This window comes from Somniosus microcephalus, chromosome 8, assembly GCF_052327205.1.
Source record: "Somniosus microcephalus isolate GS21.2 chromosome 8, FLI_Smic_1.0, whole genome shotgun sequence".
Lineage (NCBI taxonomy): Eukaryota > Metazoa > Chordata > Chondrichthyes > Squaliformes > Somniosidae > Somniosus > Somniosus microcephalus.
In genome coordinates, this window is record NC_140994.1 from 208,757,351 (window position 1) to 208,779,779 (window position 22,429).

The window sequence follows — 22,429 nt, forward strand, 5'->3', positions numbered from 1 at the left end:
AATACTGATTTTATGAAATTTTGTGCAATGCAAAATAACCTGTTTTCCCCTATTAATCTCATCTCTTTATCTTTTTACTAGAACAGTGATGATTACTTGATATGCAGAGGTAAACTTTATGCTGTGACATGTAAAATTAGTTTTCCTTAAATTGGTTTGCGTTTTTTAAAATTTAATATTCTTGTACAGGATCTTATTTGAAGCTCATCTAAAAAGACAATATTATTTTTTTCCAACAAGTGTAACTACCCCACCCAGTGGAGACAGCAGTTGCTGTTTACCTATCATTAGGGACACCTGAGGCTGGGACTGCTACAGATATTTGGAAGCTCTGACCTCTCCATCCTCGGCCTCTCACACTGTTCCAATGAAGCTCAACGTAAGCTCGAGGAACAACACCTCATCTTTCCATTAGGCACTTTACAGCCTTTTGGACTCAACATCAAGCTCAACAATTCCAGACTATAACCTTGGTCCCTAAGTTTACTTTCTTCTCTCACATGGCAGCTGTTGATGAATCTGCCATTGCCATTTAACACCTCATCTAGAGTCATCTTTTATTTCTTAACTTGTCTCGTTACCATCTCATTTTGCCTTGCACCATCCTCCCTTTTGTCTTTTAACCTCTCCTGCCCTCCAGCCTATCACAGACTTTCCCTTTGTTCTTTGCTCCCCTCCTCCCCACACTTGCTTAAAAATCTGTTCCTTCTCCAACTTTTTCCAGTTCTGACGAAGGGTCATCGACCTGAACCGTTAACTCTGTTTCTCTCTTCACGCTGCTGCCTGATCTGCTGAGTGTTTCCAGCATTTTCTGTTGTTGCTTCTCATCCCTGTTGTGTTGTGGTGATAGTCTGGTGTTTGTAATACTTAGCACTTAGTGCACTTCATAATTAAGCATTTTTTTCTGAAGAATGTTTACATTTTTTAAGGTGAGGGATTTTGATACCAGGGACCCAGTTTTAGTTCTGAACACTCACAGGTCAGGTAAATACAGGTTATTTGAAGAATGTCATTTACACTGCCTCTACAAACACCTCCTGGTCAAATCTATGGGTTTTAATGAGAGTCTTAAAGGAGGAGAGGGAGCTGGAGAGGCAGAGGGAATTCGAGAGTGTGGGGCCTAGACAGCTGAAGGCACAGCTACCAATGGTGGGTTGAAGATAGATGGGGAATGCACAAAAGGCCAGAGTCAGAGGAGAATTCAGGAGGGTTGTTGGGCTGGAAGAAGTCACAGAGATGGGGAGAGACAAGGCCCTGAAGGGATTTAGACAGGAGGATGAGAATTGAAAATTGAGGTGTTGGGGGACCAGGAGCCTATGTAGGTAAAAAAAGAACAGGGATGAGGATGATTTTGAGTGGATAGGATACATACAGCCAAGTTTTAGATGAGCTGAAGTTTACGGAGAATGAAGAATGGGAGACTGGCCTTGAAAACATTGGAAAAGTTGAGTCTGCCTATGGTTGAATTGGTAAGAGCAGAATCAAGCGAGGGCAGTCCCACTGAACTGGACAGCAGAGGAGAGTCTTTGGAGGAGGATGGTGCGGTTGACCATATCAAAGGCTGCAGAGGGAACAAGCATGGTTGCAGTCACAGAACATGTCAGTTGTGACATTGGTTAGGGACGTTTAGGTGCTGTGCCTGGGGTGGACATCTAATTGGAGAATTTCAGACATGTAGTTGCAGAATACATGGGCTGGATTTGTGCAACAACATCTTCAAGAACTTCTGAGAAGAAAGGGATGTTAGAGATAGGGCAGTAGTTTGCAAGAATAGAGAGGTTGAGAGTGAGTTTTTTGAGTGGGCGAATGATGTTCAAGTTATTTACCAGCTTTATTTAAACCCTGAGATGTGTTGTGTCCTTGAAACACATCAACAGCATGTGCTATTTTTTATATTATACAGTTAAAGGTTTTGGGACATAGAAACATAGAAGATAGGAGCAGGAGTAGGCCATTCGGCCCTTCGAGCCTGCTCCGCCATTCAATGAGATCATGGCTGATTGTAGTGGCGCTTCTTAGTTTCCAAACAGGCAGGCCACTGGGCTGTGGGGCTTTTAACATCGAGTAGACGCGTGTCGAAATAAAACGTTCCCAAACGTAGCTTTGTCTTTTAAACGGTTTACTATAACACTTAACAAACAGAATTACAAAGCAAACACGTATAAACGAACACGGTCAAAAACTGTACTGCTCCAAACCTCACAGCTTCTGCCTCTTTCACCACGTGCAGTTAAAAACTGTAAGATGGCTGCACCCATGTGTGGCTTAGGGACTGTTCCATTGTGGCAAGAATGAAGGGGGTGTCGGACTATACTACTGGAGCAAGAAAATAGGGGGTTTCTTAATACAATAAGTCGTTCAGGTAAATTAACTGTATTATGCCATTTAGCCACTATTTTAAAGTATTTTCTTAAGCTTTTATGGCTCTTACATTCCGGCCCCTAATTGACTAGGCGCATGAAGCATATCAATTACTCAAACATTAAGAGTCATAAACTAATGAGTTCAACATATTTACAATACAAGTGTCCACTTTTTTCTTTCGTTCAGGAGCTTTTCACGCTGCTTCTTGTAGCAGGCAGAGCTTTGTGATCGGTCTCTCCAGGGTACTGGTCTTGGTTTGCAAACAGACGCGACGAACGACGCCTCTGGAGTCTGGCATGGTCTTAATTATTTTTCCCATCAACCAAGAATTTCTAGGGGCTGAATCATCCACAATTAAGACAATGTCTCCGACGATGAAGTTCCTCTTTATTTTGGACCATTTTTGACGCTCCTGCAGCAGAGGTAAGTATTCTCTTGTCCATCTGGTCCAGAAGAGGTCTGACATATACTGAACTTGCCTCCACTTCCGACGGGCATACAGATCTTCCTTTTTGAAGACTCCCGGGGGCATGGCTGGCTGTGTTTTCAACAACAACAGGTGGTTCGGAGTCAGGGCTTCGAGGTCATTGGGATCATCTGATGTCTTAGTTATCGGTCGGTCATTAATGATGGCTTCGACCTCGCACAGAACGGTTTGGAGTCCCTCGTCGTCCAGCGCTTGCTGCTTCAGTACAGAACTGAGTAGTTTTCTTACGGTGCGTATCTGTCTTTCCCAGACACCTCCGTGGTGGGATGCAGCCGGAGGATTGAAGATCCACTTAATTCCTGTTTGCATCATGGCTTCCTGTATTTTAAGCTGATTCCAACCTTCAATAGCTTCCCGTAGTTCTCTCTCCGCTCCGACGAAATTAGTGCCATTATCAGAACGCATAATGGACACCTGTCCTCTTCTACAGACAAAGCGCCGCAAGGCGTTAATACAGGAATCAGTGTCAAGCGTGTGTGCCACCTCAATATGAACTGCTCTGATGGTCAAACAAGTGAAAAGCACACCATATCTCTTGACAAGGCTCCGTCCTCGCTTTACCTCGAAAGGCCCGAAATAGTCCACCCCTACGTTTGTAAATGGGGGCTTGTCTGGTAACAAACGGTCTTCAGGCAGGTCTGCCATTTTCTGCTCCCCAGCTCTAGCGTGTAACCGTCTGCAAACAATACATTCAGAGAGTATTTTTCTTATTACGGGATTAGCTCCTGGAATCCAGTATCTTTGTCTTAGCTTCGCAAGCACGTGATTCCTCCCACTGTGTCCAATACTCTGGTGTATATGCTGAAGAATGAGAGTAGCAACCCGGAGGTCCTTAGAAAGGATAGCAGGATGCTTGGCCTCCTCTGGCATAGCAGATTTGTTTAGTCTCCCTCCCACCCTCAGTACTCCATCTTGCAGTGTAGGGTCCAGCTTGTAGATATGACTACCTTTCTTGATTGGAGTATTTTGCTGTAGAGCTTCGGTTTCTTCTGGGTATCTTTGTCTTTGACTGAAGCAAACTATCTCCTTCTCAGCCTTGGCCAAATCCTCCACGGTCAATGAATTCTTGCTCAATGTGGTCTTGTGCTGATGCATATACTGCTGTAGAAGCATTCTCTGCTTATCAGGGTTACTTTCAGACTGACTGATAGTGGCTCGGTACTCTTTTCTCTTACCGCTCAGGTGTAGCAGCAACTCTTTCAACCTTAGAAACCATGCAACTGCTTTCCTCAACTGGTGCCATCCTGAGAAATGGTTAACAAGCTTGTTCACTGTGTCAAAGTTCTCTTTCGTAGTTATGAAATTTACTGTGACTGATCTCTTGACTTCGACGTCGTCTTCAGTAATCTGACTTGGCATATCTGGTCTTTCTGGCCATGATCTCTCTGTTTCCAGCAGATAACTTGGGCCTTGTATCCAAGTTTCACTCCTCATGAAGTTTTCAGCCTTCAATCCCCGTGAGGCTTGATCTGCTGGGTTTAATGAGGTGTTTACATACCTCCATTGAGATGGTTGTGTAGCTTCTCTAATGGATGAGATTCTGTTTGCTACGAAGGTCTTGAAGCGTATCTTCTCATTCTCTATATACTTCAGCACCGTCGTGCTATCCGTCCAGAAGACAGATTCTTCTAATGGGAGCTGTAACTCTTTACGCATCACCTGGTCAACTTTAACTGCAACAACCGCTGCCGTCAATTCCGGTCTCGGGATGGTGACCTGCTTCAGCGGAGCCACCCTGGATTTTCCCATGAGGAAGGCACAATGTTTCTGGCCCTGTTGATTTGTCAGCAAGAGGTAGGTAGCCGTGCCATAGCCGTCCTCACTGGCGTCCGAGAAATGATGTAGTTGAGCCGTCTTTGTAACGCCAAAACTCGCGGGCTTGATGCATCTACTGACGTTGAAGCTAGAAAGTTGTTGCAAATCTGTCAGCCATCTGTGCCATCTCTGAGCTTGACCTTCTGGGATATCTTCATCCCATCCTCTCTTGTCTCTACACAGCTCTCGTAGCATCAGCTTCACCGGCAGAATGAGTGGTGCCAGGAATCCGAGAGGGTCGTAGATGGAACTGACCACGGAGAGAATCCCTCGTCTTGTGGATGGTCTTTCGTTCACCATTATCCTGAAGTTGAACGTGTCTGACTCGATGCACCATTGTACACCAAGAGCTCTCTTGATAGGAAGGACATCGTGGCTCAGGTCCAGATCTTTGACTTCAGTGGCTCTTTCCTTTTCTGGGATAGAAGCTAGAACTGCTCTGCTGTTGCTTATCCACTTAGATGGAATCCTCCATTCGAACACAGAGTTCTAAGGTCTCTTGACAGTGCGATGGCATCGTCTTCTGTTGACACGGACTTCAGACAGTCATCGACATAAAAGCTTCTGAAGATTGTCTCCACAGCCTCGGATGGTGCTTTGCCCTTGCCATCTTCTGCAGTTTTTCTGAGAGCGTAGCTTGCACAGCTGGGAGATGATGTGGCTCCAAACAGGTGTACGGCCATTCTACATTCCACCATCGCTTCACTAACGTCGCCATCTGGCCACCAACGGAAACGCAGAAGATCAGCATCTTCGTCAGGGATTCTGACTTGGTAGAACATTGATTCTATGTCTGCCATCATGGCAACGAGCTCTTGTCTAAACCTAGCCAAGACGCCAATGAGGGTATTAGTAAGATCAGGACCTTGAAGCAGCTGGTCATTCAATGAAGTTCCTCTGAATGAGGCGGCGCAGTCAAACACTACACGGATCTTTTTCTTCTTTGGGTGATACACCCCGTGATGAGGAATGTACCAGACCCTTCCATCGTCTCTGTTCAACTGTTCTTCGGGCACTTTTACAGCATAGCCTTTCGCTATGATGTTTCTCATGAAGTCTTTGTAGTCTTCGTGAAAGTCGGGGTTCTTGTTCAGCTTTCTCTTTAGACTGATGGCGCGTTGCTCTGCTATGCAGCGATTGTTCGGCATCTTCGCGGTCTGTCTTCTCAGTGGCAAACCAATGTGATAGTGGCCATCAATGAACTGTGTAGACCTTGTCATCAAACCCATGAACTGATGGTCTTCTTGTGACATCTCTGTCTTTTCCTCACAGCTGCGTTCTGAGAAGTCTGCGTTGAACTGCTGTATCAACAGCTCTTCAATGCTTGCGATAGAGATGCGATTAACTGTGACGTTTTGTCGTTCCTCCTTGTTCGACTTGTGGCCATCATCTCTCCTTACCGGTCCATTGATTACCCATCCAAGGGCTGTCCTGACGGCGTAGGGTCCGTCATCCTTGCTGTTTATCACCTGCCATGGCTCCATAGTTTTGTAGGCATTGGTTCCAATTAATAGGCCAATTTCTGCTTCAATGTATGGGAGACGCACCTTTTCTAGGTAGGGCCATCTATCCACATCCTTCTGCAGGGCTAGGTTCCCTATTCTAACAGGAATCTCCCTCTGTGTGAAAACATTAGGCAGGTCTATGAAGTCCTTCTCTTCAAGTCCACACACTTCTAGGTCTGACAGGATATAGCTTTGCATTGACTTCTCATGACCCATGGTGCGTAATAGGATTTCTGTTCTTCTGCCTCTAACGTTCAGCTGTCGCATGAGTGATTCTGTGCAGAACGTTGCTGAACTACCTGGATCCATGAAGGCGTAAGTCTCCACAACCTTCTCACTCCTCTTAGACTTGATCCTTACTGGTACGATGGCAAGAATACAGTCACTGTCACCGGCCCCAGTGAGTCCACAAGTCTCTGGTTCTAGCGACACCAGAGCACTTGAAACAACCTTCTCGTCGGTATTGTTTTCTTCACTCTTCTTAGAGACTTGTTCTTCTTTATGGATATGCAGCAGACTGGGATGTTTCCGAGTGCACTCTCTGCATGTTGTTCTTTGCTTACAGTTTCTACTCAGGTGCCCCTGAGAGAGACATCCAAAACATAGGCCGTTGTACTTCAGGAATTCGATTCTGTCCTTATGTGGCTGTGCTTTGATGTCGCTGCAGAAATCCAATGTATGATTCTTCTGGCAGAATAAGCATGGCTTCTGAAAGGCATTAGCAGGCGTCACTGTGCTGCTCTTTTTGGGAGATGAGTTCTGGGGCCTTTCTTCCTCGGCCTGAGTGACGATAGTTGCAAAGCTGCTTCCCCTGGAACCACCTTTCCTGAGAGTCTTTGATTCAGCAGGCTTGGCTTTCACTCTTCCATCGGTGGTCGGGCTGACATCCTGGATGTTTCCAAACAATGGGTCCCTAGCAATTTTAGCCTGTTTGTCTATGAAATTCACTAAGTCTGCAAACCTGGCTCTACTTTTCCGTCTCTCCATTATCTCAAAGGCTGTTCTTCTCCATTGTTCTCTCATCCTGTAAGGAAGCTTAGAGATGACGATTCTCATAGTCGTAGGATTGTCCATCTCTTCCATGAATTCAACATCCTCCATGGTGTTGCGACATCCTATGAGGAAGAGAACATATGCGTTCAATGCCTCTCCGTCTTCCGATCTGATCTGTGGCCACTTGGTAGCCTTTTCGATATATGCAGTGGCTATCTTCAGCTCGTTACCATAGTGCTCCTGCAGCAACTTCCTGGCTTCTATGTATCCCCAGTCCGGTCTCATGTGTTCACAGCTTCTGACCAGGTCTTGTGGTTTACCACTGGTGTACTGTCCCAGGTAGTACAACTTATCACTGCTGCTCTCTGTCTTGGAGTCAATGGCTTGTTCAAAGGATCTGATGAAGGGCTTATACTTGAGTGGGTCGGCTTGGAACACTGGTATGTCTCTTTGAGGGAGTCGAAACAGATTCTGTTGTTTTACAAGCATCTCTGTAATTTCGTTCTGACGTTGCATCACTCGGTATAGGCTTCTCCCTGTGTCTTCAGGCCTCTGGTGGTCATCAGCAGGGCCTAGTCTAGACCGTCTGACGTCTGGGGTAGCATCACGTGCTCCTGTTAGTGGAGGGGCCACTCTTCCACGCTGTAATGCCGGGGAATTGCTTTCGGGCTCTGTTGTAACTCTTGAAGGTGCCCTGGATCCAACTCTATGTGGCAACGTTGACTGGCAGTGGCTCCCGCTGTCCTGTGAGCCTTCATAATCTTCGTACGCACTCAACCTGGCATCTGAGACCTCGATAGCTGTTTTCATCTCCAGCCGTTCTTTCTTTGCCTGCACCTGGGCCTGCTGGGCCTGCACTTGGGCCTGCACTTGGGCCTGTTGGGCCTGCAGTTGAGCCTGCAGTTGGGCCTGTTGGGCCTGCAGTTGGGCCTGCAGTTGGGCCTCTTGGACCTGCAGTTGGGCCTCTTCCCGTTCAAGAGCTTGCTTCTCATCTAAAGATGCTGCGCGCGCCATCAACGCCGCCCGTTCAGCCTCCGCTCTCATGCGTCGCGCCGAGCTTGTGGTAGAAGCGACTGACCTGCGTCCAGAAACAGAGCTACCTTCTTTTCGATTTTTGCTCGGTCTGGCGGAAGTCTCTGAAATGTTATCGTCTGGTCCGACTTCATCGTCAACCTTATCTTTCTCTGCTGTATCAGCATCTTGACGAATTTTTAACATCCACTGCTCCGTGGCCTTGATATAGTCCTTAATGCTGGTTGATTTAAGATCAAACCAGTCGCGCTGATCAGTGTTTCCCTCTTCTTCAGACAGAAGTGCTAATACATCTTCATTGAGTATATTAAATTCTTCATGCAGCTTGGAGAAATCGTAATACATCATGTCTTCAGCTTTCTTAATATTAGCATTATCTTCCATGAGACGATCAATTATCTTCATTTTTCCAGTTATCTGAACTAATTTAGCCTTCCTTGCACCTATGCTTCTATGTAACTTCTCTTCCCTTGCCTTTGGGGTGAGCTTTATTTCCCTCTTTTGGCCAGCAATCCTTCTGGCTGGGGGAAGCTCCTGGCTCCTTAAGGCCTCGGCCATTTTACCCGCAGCTCTTATTTAGCTTCTCAACAGAATGAACAAAGCAAGTAACAGTCACTGTACCTTCGCTTTCTTAAATTGTCGTCTGGCTCCGTGACCATTCATGTATACGTTCGCCGACGATACCGTCCCTTCTTAGGGAGCTAGTTTTTGACTAATGTAGTGGCGCTTCTTAGTTTCCAAACAGGCAGGCCACTGGGCTGTGGGGCTTTTAACATCGAGTAGACGCGTGTCGAAATAAAACGTTCCCAAACGTAGCTTTGTCTTTTAAACGGTTTACTATAACACTTAACAAACAGAATTACAAAGCAAACACGTATAAACGAACACGGTCAAAAACTCCAAACTGCTCCAAACCTCACAGCTTCTGCCTCTTTTACCACGTGCAGTTTAAAACTGTAAGATGGCTGCACCCATGTGTGCCTTAGGGACTGTTCCATTGTGGCAAGAATGAAGGGGGTGTCGGACTATACTACTGGAGCAAGAAAATAGGGGGTTTCTTAATACAATAAGTCGTTCAGGTAAATTAACTATTATGCCATTTAGCCACTATTTTAAAGTATTTTCTTAAGCTTTTATGGCTCTTACACTGATCATCCAAATTCAGTACCCTGTCCCTGCCTTCTCCCCATATCCCTTGATCCCTTTAGCCTTAAGAAATATATCCAACTCTTTCTTGAATATATTTAATGAACTGGCCTCTACCGCCCTCTGTGGGAGAATTCCACAGGTTCACCACTCTCTGGGTGAAGAAATTCCTCCTCATTTCAGTCCTAAATGGCTTACCCCTTATCCTTAGACTATGACCCCTGGTTCTGGACTCCCCGGCCATCAGAAACATCCTTCCTGCATCTAGTCTGTCCAGGCCTGACAGAATTTTATAGGTTTCGATGAGATCCCCTCTCAATCTTCTAAACTCCAGTGAGTATAAGCCCAATCGACACAATCTCTCCTCATACGTCATTCCTGCCATCCCAGGTAACAGCCTGGTGAATCTTCGCTGCACTCCTTCCATGGCAAGAACGTCCTTCCTCAGACAAGGCGACCAAAACTGCACACAATACTCAAGGTGTGGTCTCACCAAGGCCCTGTACAACTGCAGCAAGACATCCTTGTTCCTGTACTCGAACCCTCTCACTATGAAGGCCAACATACCATTTGCCTTCTTAACCGTCTGCTGCACCTGCATGCTTACCTTCAGCGACTGGTGCACAAGGACACCCAGGCCTCGTTGCACTTCCCCTTCTCCCAATCTATTGCCATTCAAATAATAATCTGCCTTCCTGTTTTTGCCACCAAAGTGGATAACCTCACATTTATCCACATTATACTGCATTTGCCATGTTTCTGTCCAATCACCCAACCTGTCCAAATCGTACTGGAGTTCCACGACATCCTCCTCACAGCTTACCCTCCCACCCAGCTTTGTGTCGTCTGCAAATTTGGAGATATTACATCCAATTCCCTCGTCCAGATCATTAACATATATTGTGAACAGCTGGGGTCCTAGGACCGATCCTTGCGGTACCCCACTAGTCACTGCCTGCCACTCGGAAAACGACCTGTTTATTCCAACTCTTTGCTTTCTGTTCGCCAACCAGTTCTTTATCCAAGTCAATACCTTGCCCCCAATCCCATGTGCCTTAATTTTGCACGCTAATCTCTTATGTGGGATCTTATCGAAAGCCTTCTGAAAGTCCAAATACACCACATCCACTGGTTCTCCCTTATCTATTTTACCAGTTACATCCTCAGAAAATTCCAGTAGATTAGTCAAGCATGATTTACCATTTGTAAATCCATGTTGACTTTGTCCGATCCTGTCACTGCTTTCCAAGTGCTCTGCTATTACATCTTTTATAATGGACTCTTGCATTTTCCCCACTACCGAGGTCAGGCTTACCGGTCTATAATTCCCTGCTTTTTCTCTACCACCTTTTTTGAATTGTGGGGTAACATTAGCTACCCTCCAATCCATGGGTACTATTCCAGAGTCTATCGAGTTCTGCAAGATGACCAGCAATGCCTCTATTATTTCTAGGGCCACTTCCTTAAGTACCCTGGGATGTAGATTATCAGGCCCTGGGGATTTATCGGCCTTCAGTCCCATCAATTTTCCTAACACCATTTCCCTACAAATACTGATTTCTTTCAGTTCCACCCTTTCATCAGACCCTATGGCCTAGAAATTCAGTAGGCCTAGCGCCCCATTTGGGGCGCTGGAGGGCCTAGCGCCGGAGTTATGGCCAGTTTAAAAATTCCCTGGGGCCCTGGAATCGGCGGTAGACCGGTAGCGCTGTGCCGGCACCGATGACGTCATCGGTTTGCGCAGCGTCCCGGTTGCCATGCCGACGGGCCCCAGCACCAAAATTCAGTTGCGGCCGCCTCGCCCGTGGCAGCCGCAACTAAGACTCTGGCAACAGAGTCTTACACGACTTTGCGCCGGCGCATAAAGGTGGAGCGGCGGCCGGCCGCTTTCCCGCCGGCCGCCTGCCCGCACCTCCCTCCCCGGACTCCCCCCCCCCCCCCCCCCCGCGGAACAGATGCTTCTCGGCTGCGAGCCCGGCACTTCCCCGAGGTGCCGGGCTCATTTTTGTGGCGATTTTACCGGCCAGCGGGCGGGTGCAGGCAGCTCCTCCTTAACTGAAGGAGGAGGCCTGCACTTCCCGAGCCTGCCGCACCGCATCGGGCGCCGCAGTGCCGGAATAGCGCTGCAATGCGGCGCGTAGCGCCAGTTTTCAGGCGCAAACACCCTTCAGTAGCGCCGGCAGCCGTTTGGGCGCGGCACTACTGAATTTTTGGCGCGCGCAGGGGGACTTAGCGCCGGCGCTAACTTTCCGGCGCTAAAGCCCTGGCGCGGCGCCAACTGAATTTCTAGGCCTATGTTCCCCGGCATCTCTGGGAGGTTATTTGTGTCCTCCTTTGTGAAGACAGAACCAAAATATGTATTTAGTTGGTCTGCCATTTGTTTGTTCCCCATCATAAATTCCCCTGATTCTGACTGCAAAGGACCTACGCTTGACTTCACCAATCTTTTTCTCTTCACATATCTATAAAAGCTTTTACAGTCAGTTTTTATGTTCCCTGCAAGCTTACTCTCATATTCTATTTTCCCTTTCTTAATTAATCCCTTTGTCCTCCTTTGTTGAATGCTAAACTGCTCCCAATCCTCAGGATTATTGCTTTTTCTGGCCAATTTATATGTCCTCTCCTTGGATCTTATGCTATCTCTAATTTCCCTTGTTAGCCATTGTTGAGTCACCTTTTTTGTTTTATTTTTATGCCAAACTGGGATGAACAAATTCTGTAGCTCATCCATTCGGTCTTTGAATGTTTGCCATTGCCTATCCACCATCAACCCTTTGAGTGCCATTCCCCAATCAATCCTACCCAACTCGCTCCTCAGACCATCGTAGTTTCCTTTATTTAAATTGAGGACCCTAGTGTCTGAGTCAACTACTTCATTCTCCATCTTAATGAAGAATTCGATCATATTATGATCGCTCCGACCCAAGGGGCCTCGTACAACAAGATTGCTAATTAATCCTTTTGATTGGGGAAACCTACTATCAATTACTGTTAATAAAGTCACTAGCAATTGCCATACAAAATGGCACAGCAGTATAAAATTAAACGTTAGTGGGAGTGATATATAGACCCCCAAACAGTAATGCGGAGGTTGGGGATGGTATTAAAAGGGAAATTAGAGACGCATGCAATAAGGGCACAGCAGTTATCATGGGTGACTTTAATCTCCATATAGATTGGGCTAACCAAATTAGTAACAATACTGTGGAGGAGGATTTCCTGGAGTGTATAAGGGATGGTTTGCTGGACCAATATGTCGAGGAACCAACTAGAGATCAGGCCATCTTAGACTGGGTATTATGTAATGAGAAAGGAATAATTAGCGGAGCGATCATAATATGATAGAATTCTTCATTAAGATGGAGAGTGAAGTAGTTGACTCAGAGACTAGGGTCCTGAATTTAAATAAAGGAAACTATGATGGTATGAGGCGCGAGTTGGGTAGGATTGATTGGGGAATGTTACTCAAAGGGTTGACAGTGGATAGGCAATGGCAAACATTCAAAGATCGCATGGATGAACTACAGAATTTGTTCATCCCTGTTTGGCATAAAAATAAAACAAAAAAGGTGACTCAACCGTGGCTAACAAGGGAAATTAGGGATAGCATAAGACCAAGGAGAGGACATATAAATTGGCCAGAAAAAACATAGAAGACAGGAGCAGGAGTAGGCCATTTGGCCCCTCGAGCCTGCTCCGCCATTCAGTGCGATCATGGCTGATCATCCAAATTCAGTACCCTCTCCCTGCTTTCTCCCCATATCCCTTGATCCCTTTAGCCTTAAGAAATATATCCAACTCCTTCTTGAATATATTTAATGAATTGGCCTCTACTGCCTTCTGTGGTAGAGAATTCCATAGGTTCACCACTCTCTGGGTGAAGAAATTCCTCCTCATTTCTGTCCTAAATGGCTTACTCCTTACCCTTAGAAAAAGCAGTAAACCTGAGGATTGGGAGCAGTTTAGGATTCAGCAAAGGAGGACAAAGGGATTAATTAAGAAGGGGAAAATAGAGTATGAGAGTAAGCTTGCAGGGAACATAAAAACTGACTGTAAAAGCTTCTGTAGATATGTGAAGAGAAAAAGATTGGTGATTATCACCTGAGCCACGAGCGAATTTGGCTAGGACAAATAAAATTAGAGAGTTAAATGCGTGGCTCAAAGACTGGTGTGGGAGAAATGGGTTTTGCTTCCTGGGACACTGGCACCAGTACTGGGGCAGGAGGGAGCTGTTCCGTTGGGACGGGCTTCACTTGGCCAGTGCTGGGACTAGAATCCTGGCAGATCATATAACTAGGGCTGTAGAGAGTGCTTTAAACTAACTAGTTGGGGGGAGGTTCCTAGAGAGCAAATAATGAAAATGACAACAGAGAAGGTCATAGACTTAGGTAGCAGTGGGTAAATTAAAAACCAGAGTGTGTCAGGAAGGGGCAGAAGGTATGGAGTAAAAGGTAAAGTAATAAAAAGGGCAAAAGCAGGAATTAAGTGTCACAAATCATATTTGAAAGTTCTCTATCTGAATGCACGTAGCATTCGTAACGAAATAGACGAGTTAATGGCACAAATAACTACATATGGGTATGATCTTGTGGCCATTACAGAAACATGGCTGCAGGGTGACAATGCCTGGGAATTAAACATACCAGGTTATTTAACGATCAGGAAGGACAGGCAGGAAGGAAGGGGAGGTGGGGTGGCTATGTTAATAAAGGAAGGAATCACTGTAATACAGAGAAATGATATTGGGTCAAAAGATCAGGATAATGAAAGAGTTTGGGTGGAGATAAGGAATAATAAGGGGAAATAAACACTAGTGGGCGTAGTCTATAGGCCTCCGAACAGTTGCAACTCTGTTGGACAGAGTATCAATCAGGAAATAGTTGAGGCTTGTAATAAGGGAACATCTATAATTATGGGGGATTTTAACTATCATATTAATTGGACAAATCAAATTGGGCAGGGCTGCCTTGAGGATGAGTTCATTGAGTGTATTAGGGATGGGTTTCTTGAGCAGTATGTAACTGAACTGACCAGGGGACAAGCAACCTTAGATCTGGTCCTGTGTAACGAGACAGGATTAATTAAAAATGTCCAAGTAAAGGATCCCCTTGGAATGAGTGACCATAACATGGTTGAATTCCATATTCAATTAGAGGGTGAGAAGGTTGGATCTCAAACAAGCGTGCTAAGCTTGAATAAAGGAGACTATGAAGGTATGAGAGCGGAATTGAGTAGAGTGGATTGGGAAAATAAATTAAAGGGTAAGACGATACATGATCAGTGCTGTACATTTAAGGAGTTATTTTACAACTTCCAAAAAAAATATATTCCACTGAGAAGAAAAGGGTGTAAAAGAAAAGACAGCCATCCGTGGCTAAGTAAAGAAATTAAGGATAGTATTCGACTAAAAACAAGGGCATATAAGGTAGCCAAATCTAGTGGGAGGATAGAGGATTGGGAAAACTTTAAAAGACAGCAAAAAATAACAAAAAGATTGATTAAGAAAGGGAAGATAGATTATGAAAATAAATTAGCAAAAAATATAAAAACAGATAGTAAGAGTTTTTATAGTTATATAAAAAGAGAAAGGGTGGCTAAAGTAAATGTTGGTCCCTTAGAGGATGAGACCGGGAAATTAATGGTGGGAAATATGGAGATGGCAAAAACACTGAATGAATATTTTATATCAGTCTTTACAGTAGAAGACACTAAGAATATCCCAACACTGGACAAACAGGGGGCTAAAGGTGGGGAGGAGCTAAACACGATCAAAATCACTAAGGAAGTGGTACTCGGTAAAATAATGGGACTCAAGGCGGATAAATCACCTGGACCAGATGGCTTACATCCTAGGGTCTTGAGGGAAGCGGCGGTAGGGATTGTGGATGCATTGGTAATAATTTTCCAAAACTCCCTGGACTTGGCAAAGGTCCCGGCAGACTGGAAAACTGCTAATGTAACACCCTTATTTAAAAAGGGCAGTAGACAGAAGGCTGGAAACTATAGACCGGTTAGCCTAACATCTGTGGTAGGTAAAATTTTGGAGTCCATTATTAAGGAGACAGTAACAGGACATTTGGATAATCATAATTTAATAGGACAAAGTCAGCATGGTTTTATGAAGGGGAAGTCATGTTTGACAAATTTGCTGGAGTTCTTTGAGGAAGTAACGTATAGGGTGGATAAAGGGGAACCAGTGGACGTAGTGTATTTAGACTTCCAAAAGGCATTTGACAAGGTGCCACACAAAAGATTATTGCTTAAGATAAAAAATCACGGGATTGGGGGTAATATTCTGGCATGGATAGGGGATTGGCTATCTAACAGAAGGCAGAGAGTTGGGATAAATTGTTCATTCTCAGACTGGCAATCAGTAACTAGTGGTGTTCCGCAGGGGTCAGTGCTGGGTCCCCAACTCTTTACAATCTATATTAACGATTTGGAGGAGGGGACCGAGTATAACATGTCAAAGTTTGCAGATGATACTAAGATGGGAGGGAAAGTAGTGAGTGAGGAGGACATAAAAAACCTGCAAGGGGACATAGACAGGCTAAGTAAGTGGGCAGAGATTTGGCAGATGGAATACAATACTGGAAAGTGTGAGGTTATGCACTTTGGCAGGAAAAATCGTAGAGCAAGTTATTATCTTACTGGCAAGAAACTGGAAAGTACTGAAGTACAAAGGGATCTGGGTGTCCTGGTGCAAGAAACTCAAAAGGTTAGTGTGCAGGTGCAGCAAGTGATTAAGAAGGCCAATGGAATGTTGGCTTTCATTGCTAGGGGGATAGAATATAAAAATAGAGAGGTATTGCTTCAGTTGTACAAGGTATTGGTGAGACCGCACCTGGAATACTGCGTACAGTTTTGGTGTCCATACTTAAGAAAGGACATACTTGCTCTCGAGTCAGTACAAAGAAGGTTCACTCGGTTAATCCCGGGGATGAGGGGATGGACATATGAGGAGAGGTTGAGTAGATTGGGACTCTACTCATTGGAGTTCAGAAGAATGAGAGGCGATCTTATTGAAACATATAAGATTGTGAAGGGGTTGGATCGGGTGGATGCGGGGAGGATGTTCCCGATGATGGGTGAAACTAGAACTAGGGGGCATAGCCTTAGAATAAGGGGCTGCTCTTTCAAAACTGAGATGAGGAGGAACTGCTTCACTCAGAGGGTGGTAGGTCCATGGAATATGCTGCCCCAAAAAGCTGTAGAAGCTACATCATTACATAAATTTAAAACAGAAATAGACAGCTCCCTAGAAGTAAAGGGAATTAAGGGTTACGGGGAGCAGGCAGGAATTTGGACATGAGTCTAGGTTCGGATCAGTCATGGCCCTGTGGGTAGCGGAGCGGGCCCAGGGGCCGTGTAGCCTGCTCCTGCTCCTGTTTCGTGTGTCTAATTCTGTTAGATTCAGGAGATGGTTCTGTGATAGTAGATTGGCGGTTAGGATCAGATCAGCCATGATCTTATTGAATGGCGGAGCAGGTTCGAGGGGCCGATTGGCCTACTCCTGCTCCTATTTCTTATGTTCTTATGAATTCAGGCGTAGGTCCCTTGCAGTCAGAATCAGGGGAATTTATAATGGGGAACAAAGAAATGGCAGACCAATTAAATACATACTTTGGTTCTGTCTTCACAAAGGAGGACACAAATAACCTCCCAGAGATGTCGGGGAACATAGGGTCTAATGAGAGGGAGAAACTGAATGAAATCAGTATTTGTAGGGAAATGGTGTTAGGGAAATTAGCGGGATTGAAGGCCGATAAATCCCCAGGGCCTGATAATCTACATCCTAGGGTACTTAAGGAAGTGGCCCTAGAAATAGTAGATGCATTGCTGGTCATCTTCCAAAATTCTATAGATTCTGGAACAGTACCCATGGATTGGAGGGTAGCTAATGTTACCCCACTATTCAAAAAAGGTGGTAGAGAGAAAACGGGGAATTATAGACCGGTAAGCCTGACATCGGTAGTGGGGAAAATGCTAGAGTCCATTATAAAAGATGTAATAGCAGAGCACTTGGAAAACAGTGACAGGATCGGACAAAGTCAACATGGATTTACAAAAGGTAAATTGTGCTTGACTAATCTACTGGAATTTTTTGAGGATGTAACTGGTAGAATAGATAAGGGAGAACTAGTGGATGTGGTGTATTTGGACTTTCAGAAGGCTTTCGATAAGGTCCCGCATAAGTGATTAGCGTGTAAAGTTAAGGCACATGGGATTGGGGGCAAGGTACTGACTTGGATAGAGAACTGGTTGGCAGACAGGAAGCAAAGAGTTGGAATATACGGGTCTTTTTCCGAGTGGCAGGCAGTGACTAGTGGGTACCGCAGGGATTGGCCCTAGGACCCCAGCTATTCACAATATATATTAATGATCTAGACGAGGGAACTAGATGTAATATCTCCAAGTTTGCAGACGACACAAAGCTGGGTGGGCGTGTGTGCTGTGAGGAGGATGCCGAGAAACTCCAGTATGATTTGGACAGGTTGGGTGATTGGGCAGATGCATGGCAGATGCAGTATAATGTGGACAAATGCGAGGTTATCCACTTTGGTGGCAAAAAAGGAAGGCAGATTATTATCTGAATGGCAATAGATTGGGAGAAGGGGAAGTGCAACGAGACCTGGGTGTCCTTGTGCACCAGTCGCTGAAGGTAAGCATGCAGGTGCAGCAGGCGATTAAGAAGGCAAATGGTATGTTGGCCTTCGTAGCGAGAGGGTTCGAGTACAGGAACAAGGATATCTTGCTGCCATTGTACGGGGCCTTGGTGAGACCACACCTTGAGTATTCTATGCAGTTTTGGTCGCCTTATCTGAGGAAGGATGTTCTTGCCATGGAAGGAGTGCAGCGAAGATTCACCAGCCTGATACCTGGGATGGCAGGAATGACATATGAGGAGAGATTGGGTCGATTGGGCTTATACTCGCTGGAGTTTAGAAGAATGAGAGGGGATCTCATTGAAACTTATAAAATTCTAACAAGACTAGACAGTCTAGATGCAGGAAGGATGTTCCCGATGGTGGGGGATCCAGAACCAGGGGTCACAGTCTAAGGATAAGGGGTAAGCCATTTTTGACTGAGATGAGGAGGAATTTCTTCACCCAGAAAGTGGTGAACCTGTGGCATTCTCTACCACAGAAGGCAGTTGAGGCCAATTCATTAAATATATTCAAGAAGGAGTTAGATATATTTCTTAAGGCTAAAGGGATCAAGGGATATGGGGAGAAGGCAGGGACAGGCTACTGAGTTTGGATGATCAGCCATGATCTCATTGAATGGCGGAGCAGGCTCGAGGGGCCGAATGGCCTACTCCTGCTCCTATCTTCTATGTTTCTATGTACATAGCAGACCTCCGCTTATATTGGAAGGGAGACAGCAGGCACCCTCCCCGTATATTGAAGGGAAATAGAAGATCAGCATCGTCTATATTGGAGATGGTTAACAGACCTAATGAATATGTATATTGGAGGAAAATAACAGGTCCCTGGAAATTTATCTTCCCACAGATTGTTAGTGCAGTGACATATTTGTGTATCCATTTATACAAGTAGCAGCGAAACAAGCAGAAAACTTGACTGTCACGCAGCATATAGCCAGTACTCTGAATTTTAGTGGGCAGGCTGGCATTTTGAGAAAGCAGTAATTCTCTGGGTATATATAAAATATATGCAGCTCTGATACAAAGTGTAAAAGAATGTTTTCTCACTACAGAAGAAGCAAACAGAAGTCAGCAAAGCAGCGTCTGCAGATAGCACTACCGAGGGAACTCCTGGGGACACATTTACCATTCTCTCCACCAAAAGCCTCTTTCTTGGACAAAAGGTACTGATACTATTTAACATGAAATGGCAGTGTTCTGAGTGAACTTGGACATTCCTGTCTTCTTATTCATATATTTAATAGGTGTAGGCATGAAATAGGTATGTTACAAACTAGGTTAGATGCCGAAGTACCGCTTCCCCTAACAACACGCTACTGCCGTGTTTGTCATGCCAATATATTGTGAAATCTCCAGTAGACATTAAAACTTACGGGTCATTTAAAAAGAAAGTTAAGAACATTTCTCTATTTCCAGTTTCTTTTCCTACTTCTTTTGTTGGCATATTTGGAATGCCATATATACTTTTGTCAATAACATTCATTGTCAAAGCCCACTACGCCCATGACCTGAGAAAAACAGAGTTATATTGTTAAGCATTACTTATAGCCCAAGAATGATCACTGCGGAGACATGTAGCTGAAGGAAAGTGGCTGTTGAACTGCAGCTGGTTGGAAAATGTCTAAACAGCAGTTGTACTGGTTAGCTCATTTTCACTCCCCTCCCTCTGGCTGTCCATGTAATGTATAATATTTCAAAAGACGAGTCTTTATGTGAGAAAATAATTTTGTGAGGGAAAACAATCTTCCAAGAGAAACAATTCCTCTACCCGTGAAATTTTGAAAATTGCATTCTTAGATTATCTTTGATTATCTTAAGTAAGGGTGCATCTATTACTTCATCCTGTGAGGGTGCATAGAATCATAGAATGATACAGCACAGAAGGAGGCCATTCAGCTCATTGTGCCTGTGCCGGCTCTTTGGCAGAGCTATCCCATTAGTCCCACTCCCCTGCTCTTTCCCCGTAGCCCTGCAAATTGTTTCCCGTCAAGTATTTATCCAATTCCCTTTTGAAAGTTACTATTGAATCTGCTTCCACCATCCTTTTCTATTACTTAATCCTGTGAAATTGATACCAAACCTTATTTAAAAATTTCTTAAACATAATTGACAGATTATTGGTGACAGTATCTCTGTTAATTGCTATTATGCCACCAACAATCATAATTAAGTGGTCCCATTCCTTTAAACAGAAAAACTTGCCTTATACCAGACTTCTTAAGGTCATTTGCCATATTTCTTCCTCTCCCTAAACATTCATTTTTTTTAATTCACTGTCTAAATTACTGGGTGTGGGAGTGATACACAGATTGCTAAATTCTGCCACCTCAAAATAGGAGGAAAACCCTTGTTAGTGTTTAGGTGGGTGGAGATGTTGACTGCATCAGTCAGACTGAAGTGTTTAATTGTAAGCCAATAGCAGCAGTCTGGGCGTCTGGTCGATACATTTTATCAGTACAAACTTGAAAGATTTTCCAAAAGAAGCTTTGTTTTATTACACTTGGGGAAATGAATTGTACTGGTTGCTGTGTGTAGCAACATTGTTAGCTTGTTCTTTATGAATGCATTTATATATCACTACACCTAGCAACCAGAGCAATTCTTCCCAAAAGTTGCAGCATTGTTCCTATTGATGATGGCTGGCACTGTTCTGACATTCCAGAATTGCTCCCTGCTCCACCTTTCCTGGCATGTATACATGCTCTATTGAATGTAGAATCTCACAGAACCAACCAGCACAGAAATAGATCATTTTCTCTCATTGTGTCCGTGATAGCTCTTTGCTAGAGCACTCCAAAACTAGTTTTGCTGCTCCGCATTCTTTCCATAGCTCTGTATCTTCCTCTGTTTAAAACATTTATTACATTTTCCCTTTGGCAAAGTATTCTTTGCTCCAGCAGCCTGCTGCATAAAGACATTTCTTCTTGTGCTAACACTCTTGGCTCTGAGTGAGAAGGTCATGGGTTCAAGCCCCACTCCAGAGGCTTGAGCACATAAGCTAGGCTGACACTTCAGTGCAGTACTGAGGAAGTGCTGCACTGTCATTTGAATGAGTGCTTAAACTGAGGCTCTGTCTGTAAGTAGACATAAAAGCTGCAAAAGCACTGTCTAAAGAAGTGCAGGGAGGTTTAGCTGGTGTACCAGGAAAACTCCCCAGCTCTTTTTTAAATGGTGATATGGCATCTTTTACATCGACTATTCCTCACATATTCCTCAACCAACATCACTTAAACAGATTATCTGGTCATTTATCTCATTGCTGTTTGTGTGACCGTGCCGTCTGCAAATTGGCTTCCAGCTTCCCTACATTACAGCAGTGGCTATGATTCAAAAAGTGCTTCTTTGGTTGTGAAGTGCTTGGGATATCCTGAGATTGTGAAAGGCACTACATAAATGCAAGTTCTTTCTTCTTCCTTACCTCTCTCTTCACTTTTTTAGTGATAATTTTAAATTGATGCCTCCTCGCTACTGACTCTCAAACCAGAGAACACAGTCTTGACTCTTTCAATTTTTAAAAACATCAATTTAATCTCCTAGCCTTCTCCACTTCATTAGAAATAGTTTCAGCAATCTCAGGTCACTCCTCAAAACAATAGTTTCCCATCCCCGGTGTCATCTGGTAAATTATTCATGCAGGGAGCTAATAATAAAGCATTCAGCCATTGGTGAAAGCACTGGGGCTTGTTCTTTGATCGAGGAATAAAGCTGCTCTCCAGTGGAATTTGAAGTTTTACTACTGATCAGTTAAGCACATTGCAGTGAATTGAATTGGTTCCATAAAAAAAAAGTAATCATAATTCGATGTTGTTCGACTCTTCAAAAGAGCTTTACTGAATTAGTCAAATGTATTTAAATACTGAGGGGGTGAATTTTTATGTGGCTTCTCCTGTTCATTCACTCTATCCATTTTTCTGGGGTTTCCGTGGCTCTCCCACCAAAGTTACGACAGACGAGTGGGAGAGCCCCCATGGAAATTCACGCACTGAATGTTTAAAATTAGCTTGTGGAATGGGCACTCTCTGAAATGATTCCTTAAATGTTTGCGATTATTTTTGTTGATTTTCTTAATAACCTTGGGTAACAGGTGGATGCTGACAAAATATCGGTAGAAGTGGAAAAGGTAGAAGCAATGGAAGGGGTGAAAATTGACAGACAGGATGTACTAGAAAGGCTGGGTATGCTTGGAGTGGATAAGCCACCTGGTCGAGATGGCTTGCATCCCAGGTTGCTAAGGGAATTGGGGGAGGAGATAGCGGAAGGGCTTGCCATAATTTTCCAATCTTCCCTAGATGCGGGGGTGGTGCCTGAGGATTGGAAAGTGGCAAATGTGACACCATTGTTCAAGAAAGGGTGTAAGGACAATCCTAGTAACTACAGGCCGGTCAGTTTAACATCAGTGGTGGGTAAAGTTTTAGAAAC

At 44.6% G+C, this 22,429-nt stretch overlaps 1 protein-coding gene across 6 annotated transcripts in view; it reads left to right on the forward strand.

The window, feature by feature from the left end:
* Positions 1 to 22,429, forward strand: part of macroh2a1 (macroH2A.1 histone) — a 111,687-nt gene that overhangs the window by 64,030 nt on the left and 25,228 nt on the right. For all 6 annotated transcript variants that reach the window (XR_015079345.1, XM_085995646.1, XM_085995645.1 and 3 more), the window contains one exon: positions 19,063 to 19,173. Coding sequence is in view for 5 of the 6 variants with exons in the window: in XM_085995646.1 (XP_085851772.1) it covers positions 19,063 to 19,173 (111 nt within the window). In the remaining variant the exon portion in view is untranslated. The remainder of the gene's footprint in view (positions 1 to 19,062; positions 19,174 to 22,429) is intronic.